This window comes from Salmo trutta, chromosome 11 (genome assembly GCF_901001165.1).
Source record: "Salmo trutta chromosome 11, fSalTru1.1, whole genome shotgun sequence".
Taxonomy (NCBI): domain Eukaryota; kingdom Metazoa; phylum Chordata; class Actinopteri; order Salmoniformes; family Salmonidae; genus Salmo; species Salmo trutta.
This window is the reverse complement of record NC_042967.1, coordinates 1,823,474-1,829,953: the sequence shown is the minus strand read 5'-3', so window position 1 is coordinate 1,829,953 and position 6,480 is coordinate 1,823,474. Positions and strand designations below refer to the sequence as shown.

At 39.2% G+C, this 6,480-nt stretch overlaps 1 protein-coding gene across 1 annotated transcript; it reads left to right on the top strand.

Moving 5' to 3' along the window:
• The first annotated feature begins 1,376 nt into the window (after nt 1–1,376).
• Nucleotides 1,377–6,351, top strand: LOC115202080 (CDGSH iron-sulfur domain-containing protein 2B). The gene is made up of 3 exons (XM_029765964.1): nt 1,377–1,585; nt 4,981–5,195; nt 5,696–6,351. The coding sequence occupies exons 1-3, from the start codon at nt 1,483–1,485 to the stop codon at nt 5,783–5,785; spliced, it is 408 nt and encodes a 135-aa protein (XP_029621824.1). The 5' UTR covers nt 1,377–1,482; the 3' UTR covers nt 5,786–6,351.
• Nucleotides 6,352–6,480: the final 129 nt, after the last annotated feature.

The following is a 6,480-nucleotide window of genomic DNA, read 5'->3' as shown; positions in this document are numbered from 1 at the left end:
GACAGTTTCTGACCGTTTGTGCAGAAATTATTCTGTTGTGCAAACCCACAGTTTCATCAGCTGTCCGGGTGGTTGGTGGACATTCCTGCAGTCAACATGCCAATTGCACGCTCCCTTAAAACTTGAGACATCTGTGACATTGTGTTGTGTGACAAAACTGCACATTTTAGAGAGGCCTTTTATTATCCCTGTGCACCTGTGCAATGAGCATGCTCTTCAATCAGCTTGGCAAAGGAGAAATGCTCACTAACAGGGATGTAACATTTGGGAGAAATTAGCTTTTTGTAGTTTTGGAAAGTTTCTGAGATATTTTATTTCACCTCTTGAAACATGGGACCAAGTCTTTACATGTTGTGTTTATATTTTTGTTCACCATATTTGGATTCATAAGGAAGAAAATATAAACTGGAAATGGAAAGTACAACGTGATGCATGCTTTTCCTATGTGTATTTCAATAGCCCTTCCATTCATCAGGAGTGAGCAGAAATAATTTGACAGGCGTAAGCAAATCATCATCCACATTGACTTCACCTCTCCTTGTGTTTTCAGATCAGCTCAGATTGCAGAACAGAGGACACAAGGACAAGCCATTATGTACTATGGAGAGAGAAAAAAATATTTTAAACTGAAATAGTTTCAGATTATGAACTATATCTGAGACATAGATATGATTTATGTAGCCCCTAACACACACACACACACACACACACACACATGACTGCAAATAGACACTGCATCTCTAAGACACTGCATCTCAGTGCAAGAGGTGTCACTGCAGTACCTGGTTCGAATCCAGGCTGCATCACATCCGGCCGTGATTGGGAGTCCCATAGGATGCCACACAATTGCCCCAGCGTCGTCCGGGTTTGGCCGTCATTGAAAATAAGAATTTGTTCTTAACACACACACACACACACACACACACACACACACATATATATATATATCCCAGCCTATTTAATTTCCTCTTGAAGTTCTAATCAAACTTTAAAGTATTATTATATGGGTGAAATTATGGGTCAACAAACATTTACACGTTTGCTTAGGAAGGATGAATGTATCAATGAATCAATGAATGATTGACGCCAATGCACAAATAAATAAATATAATAGAATACAATAGAGTGGAATACAATGTATTTTTTCCCTGAAAACACCGGTAAGATACTTTGTCATACAAACATCACATAGGCCTATGTATCAAACAAAGTAAAGAAGTTGGCTACTTTCTCTTTATCTGCGCCATTAGAAACGGTCCAATCAGATGACACCAACTCTGGCAACGTTCATTGCTACATGTTTTAGCGTCATCTTCCGCAATTGCTTCTATTCACCAACATATCTACGCGTCTTCTCTATTTATTTCTATTGCACGGACAATTTGTACGCAACGGTCAAGACTTGAGCTTCTAAAATAGCGTAATGACGCAAACGGACCTCAGGAAATATCCAACTCAAACCTGTCGGTAGTTTCATTCAAGATGGTTTTAGAAACTATTTCAAAGATCATAAAAACCCAGCTTCCAGCCTACCTCAAGAAGTTCCCCCTTCCCGAGACGATCGGAGGATTTGCGAGGTTAACAGGTAAATGGTTGCGATGTTGAAAACAGGAAACACCGAATAGCTTGTCCCCATGCATGCACGCCAACAAGATTAGCCACAGTAGTTCGCCAGTTTTAGTGCGGTTTTTCCAAGTTTCTTATAGATTGTCGGGGTTCTGTGTGGCTGTAAAAGTGCTAATCCACTTCATATTGAATAAAGTTCCTTACTTGGCTCAGGTCAAGTTCATTGAACATTGAAGGGTAGCTTAACAGTACACTACTTTGAATTACATTTACAATGTATCAGACTCAGAGTGGAAATGTATTAAGTGTACAGCCAAACAAGTGTTTCGTTTGTATGTAGCACATTTCCTCTCTTGGCTATGGAAGGGAACTAAACCATGTTATTCCAAGCATATGAAACATTAGGCTACAACAAAATAGATGTACAAATTAAAATCCAAGTTGAGGCTGCTTATACTTTGATATACAGGCTACAGTGATGCGCGTTTTACATACTCCTGTGTGTATAAACAATCTCCAAGCTTCAATTGATGGAGTTCATTACTTGACATGAACAAAGTATATGCTATTAGCAGTGATGATTCTTGCTCTCATGGCAGGCATGCACATTGAGACCAATCAGTCAATGAAGCAAAAGTATGGAGCTTCTGAAATTCACCTAAAAACAGAGAACCAACTATTGGCCTATAATAACACTCTAAGCTGCTTCAAGTAAATTGTTACCAACCAGTCACATGTAGGCTAATAAGACTCACCGGACAGGACTTTATAAAAGTTCCTTTTGAAACAGCTGCTGATATAATTTGATGTCATTAAACATTGCATCTACAAACCTCTCTTTTGCCTTAGCTGCAAAACATGAAATACACTCTCATAGTATTCCCATAGAGCAGTGTAAATCTAGGACCGCATGCTTACTCAATGGAGAACAGATTCCTCTCACCCTACACCTGAACGAGGCTCACACACTAGCCTTTATGAGTAGTTGTGAGAGGAAAAAGGTCTGACGACAGTAACTGTCAGTGTACAACATTGGAAAAGTTATGCCTTGAATTTAAGTACTATGACAATCCCACTGTAAATATTGGCTGTAAATGAGCTATGAGACCTCAGGCGACCACTTAGTTGTTTCAAGCTTTGACAACTTGAAGAAACGCTGAATGCACCCCTATGGAAAGTGTCAGATTTGGGACTTAAAATAGCCCTAAACTAGTGGCTGGCAGATATCCTTGAGTGTGCAGATGACATTGGTCGGCCGTCATTGTAAATAAGAATTTGTTCTTTAACTGACTTGCCTAGTTAAATAAAAGCATGCCGTTTTTCTAAGGAAAGCAGCAGACATGGGTACTATTTCAAAATCTTTCAAATACTTTTGAGTGTTTTCCCCTATTCTGTCTGAATTGCCAGATGGGAGGGGTTTGCAGTTTTGGGGCGATTCTATTTGTCCATTCAGCCAGGCAAGCTCAATCAAGCACAGATAGAGTAAAATATTTTAAATTCATTCAAATAGGATTTGAATCCGGGTCTGGAAAGTAGTGGTGGTAAATTATGGTTTCTCCCATTGCCCTGAGATGCTCCATACTGAGGATCATTGACATTGTAAACATTGATTTAATAAGACTTCAGTAGCAAATCTATAGGAGATGCATTAACATGAAGTGACTGGAATAATTGACATGGCACTGGAAGCTCAATTATTAATTTCATTGCCGTTCGGTGTAGTTTTGAAGTTATAGCTTGCCTGCAGTCAGTAGCATAACTACTGAGGGTTTTCCACCCCTATATTACATTTGTCATGTTAATGTTTTCACTCTCAGGAGAAGATGGGAGTCAAGTGAAAAGTCCCTGTAGGAATCTAGAGACTGTTTAGACAGTCAAAAGACCAATTAGTGGAAAAAAAAATATAAGGTTGTGTTTACACAGGCAGACAAATTCTGGTATTTCTTTCACTAATTGTTCACCAATCAGATCAGCTCTGAAAAAAATCTGATGTTAAAAGATTTGATGTGATTGGTCAAAATACCAATTAGTGGAAAAAAGATCAGAATTGGATGCCTGCGTAAACGATGCCTCCGCAGCCAAATTCAGTCTAGCAGCTTCAAGGATGAGCACCTCATTAAATTATTTTGTCCGGATTTGATGGTGTTTTTACATTTGCCTTTTTGAAGTCGAGAAATCGTATAATGAGATTAACATTCTCCCTTTAGGCACCCTTCTTTTTAATCAAAAGCCATTTAATGTAATTGCCATGAGATTCAAATACACAGCCCTCAAAGTTGTCATAGTCAATGGAATACTCCATGGGACATTATCCACTGTTATATTGGCCTCTTGAACTGTGGCCTCTTGAACTATCAATGGGTAGGCCAGCCTATCAGATACTAAGATGGTCTGAGAGTATGAGAGCTGATATAGAATCAGTTTTGCCTTAAGATCTTAATGAATAAGATAATTGACAGGATGGACCTGATCCTCAATCAGCCCTTTTTAATATGGGCCCTGATCATGGGGTCATTGGGGTGCACAGTGATCAGCATTCCAGCCAGTTGTATTTTGCTAAATGGAGACAGCCTAAAGAGCCCCACAGTGGAGGTGTCTTACATTTACATTACATTTTAGTCATTTAGCAGACGCTCTTATCCAGAGCGACTTACAGTAGTCTTAATACCCATAAACCCTAGCGGTCAAATAATTTTTTTAGAACACTTAAAATAAGTGCTGTGTTTTGTGTAGGCTTACCCTGGCGTGACATTTTGATAACCATGTAAATCTCTTTCGGACAAGGCGACTTTGATCAATATATTTGGCTGTATTTACTGATTCGAAAATGCCAATTAGCATCAAAGTAGACATCACGCAAGACTACAAATCCCTGCAAGCTCCTGCACATAATTTCAAGCCTACACCTTTGCTAACAGGTATTGTGTAAAATAAAAAATTGACAGAATTGAAAGAAATGTAGGCAATTTATTAATTACTAAATTTAGCTAACATTAGACAGTTAATCCAGAGATTCTTACCTTTGCCTGAATTCGGCAGTCTCGTCCAGATCATCATGGCATTTGTAGTTCTTTATGATAGCCACATTAGCAGCAAATTAGCGGTTCATTTTTGTGGGGTAAATACAGGTGAAAATATTGATAAGTCACCTTGTCTTAGAGATTTACATGGTTACCAAAACTTCATGCTATGGTCAGCCCTTTATTTTAAAAATGGTGGAAAAACGATTGGAACCATTTCCTTGTTTGACCGCTATGTTTTTATGATTCATACTGTGGTACTCTATACATGTTGTGTAATTGTATGACTCCGCTATAACCCCATGTTATGGGAACCGCAGGGGTGGAAGAATTGAGGAGATCCAATATCACTGTGGGTGTTTTACCTGTGCCTGATTGTGTGTTTTCTTCCCAGTCCTTGATTGGCTCCGGTTGCTGCCTCTCCTGGGAATCTTGGCCCTGCTGGGCTACCTCACCATCCGGCCCTTCCTGCCCAAGAAGAAGAAGCAGAAGGACAGCCTGATCAACCTGAAGATCCAGAAGGAGAACCCCAAAGTGGTCAACGAGATAGATATTGAGGACTTGAAGAGCACAAATGTCTGCTACTGCCGCTGCTGGCGCTCCAAAACGGTAAATTAGACTAGAGGGAGAGTTGGATGGTTATTGCTAACACAACACCTTCTTAGTAATTTCAGGGCCCATATTCAAAGTCTCTCAGGAGTGCTGAGGATCAATGCTGTCTTATAATCTTATTCATTATGATCTATCTGGACAGGGGGAACCTAATCTTAGATCACAGTACTACTCTGGGACGCTTTTTGAATAAAGGCCCTGATCAGCCTTCATGCGTCAGTGCCAAGGGAATGGGATGGGGGGGAGTTGGCTTGAGATTGGTTTGTTAGATGCAAAGACTTATAGCAATAGCTAGTGGTCTTCTAACCATAGCAATTTATGCAGATATCAGCAATTTAGTTTTCCATTCTCACTGTCTTGAGGCCAAAGGGAAGCATATGACTGTTAATAAATGGTCAACTATGGAGGGGGGAGGGGGGGGGGCTCAACTTAGCCTATCTATAAGCAATGCCTCGTACTGTACGTATCAGCTAATATTAAGTTGTTTCCTGTTGCAGTTTCCTGTTTGTGACAAATCACACATAAAGCACAATGAGTTGACTGGAGACAACGTGGGGCCTCTCATACTCAAGAAGAAGATATTATAATCCATCTTTAACACTGAGGGAGCCACCATCTTCACTCTCTCCTGTCTTTAGTTCTTTAAAAAAGTCTGTCTGTATTTTAGGGCATGGCCTTTTGCACTCTTCCAATTTGTCTTTTGTTTTGGTAAAAAAAAAAAAAAGATGGCGCATACTTTGCTTTTGATAGTGATATGCTGTACGAATGTTGGTGGCACAATAACTCAAAGATTTTACCATCAACACTTTTGTAAATCTTATTTATTTCAACTTCACAATAATGGGCATTAAGAGGTTAAGACATCTCAATTTCACAAAACTCCTCCACTCAACAATGAACCCTTGTTTTTCTATAAATATTTAAGCAATTCAATTGTTTTGCCTTTAGAGTATCAAACATGTCAGTTGTCTGATTGACTTTGCATTAAGACTGAATGTATTGCAAATATTTCTTAATTCATTCAACAACATGAGACTTGAAGGTATCTGGTCCTTTGTTTACTGATCCTTATGTTAAATACCAATCCAGTTTCTGGGATTTAGGCAAACTGTGCCCGCCTGTGGACTTCTAAAATAAAAGTTGACCTGAGTTACTTTGTTTTAGGAAAAGAGTTTTGGCAAATGGCAAGAAAGAAAGAAACAGGCCTTGAAGTTTTGGGAACTGATTTACAATCATTTGACACACATTTTCCATGAGTTTGTTTGCACAGAAATGTTGCCAA

Excerpts from the sequence above, each read along its gene's own strand:
- LOC115202080 (XM_029765964.1), top strand. The coding sequence starts at position 1,483 with ATGGTTTTAGAAACTATTTCAAAGATCATAAAAACCCAGCTTCCAGCC. Across the intron at positions 1,586-4,980 it reads AGGATTTGCGAGGTTAACAG|TCCTTGATTGGCTCCGGTTG; the intron begins GTAAATGGTTGC and ends TTTTCTTCCCAG. Across the intron at positions 5,196-5,695 it reads GCTGCTGGCGCTCCAAAACG|TTTCCTGTTTGTGACAAATC; the intron begins GTAAATTAGACT and ends TTCCTGTTGCAG.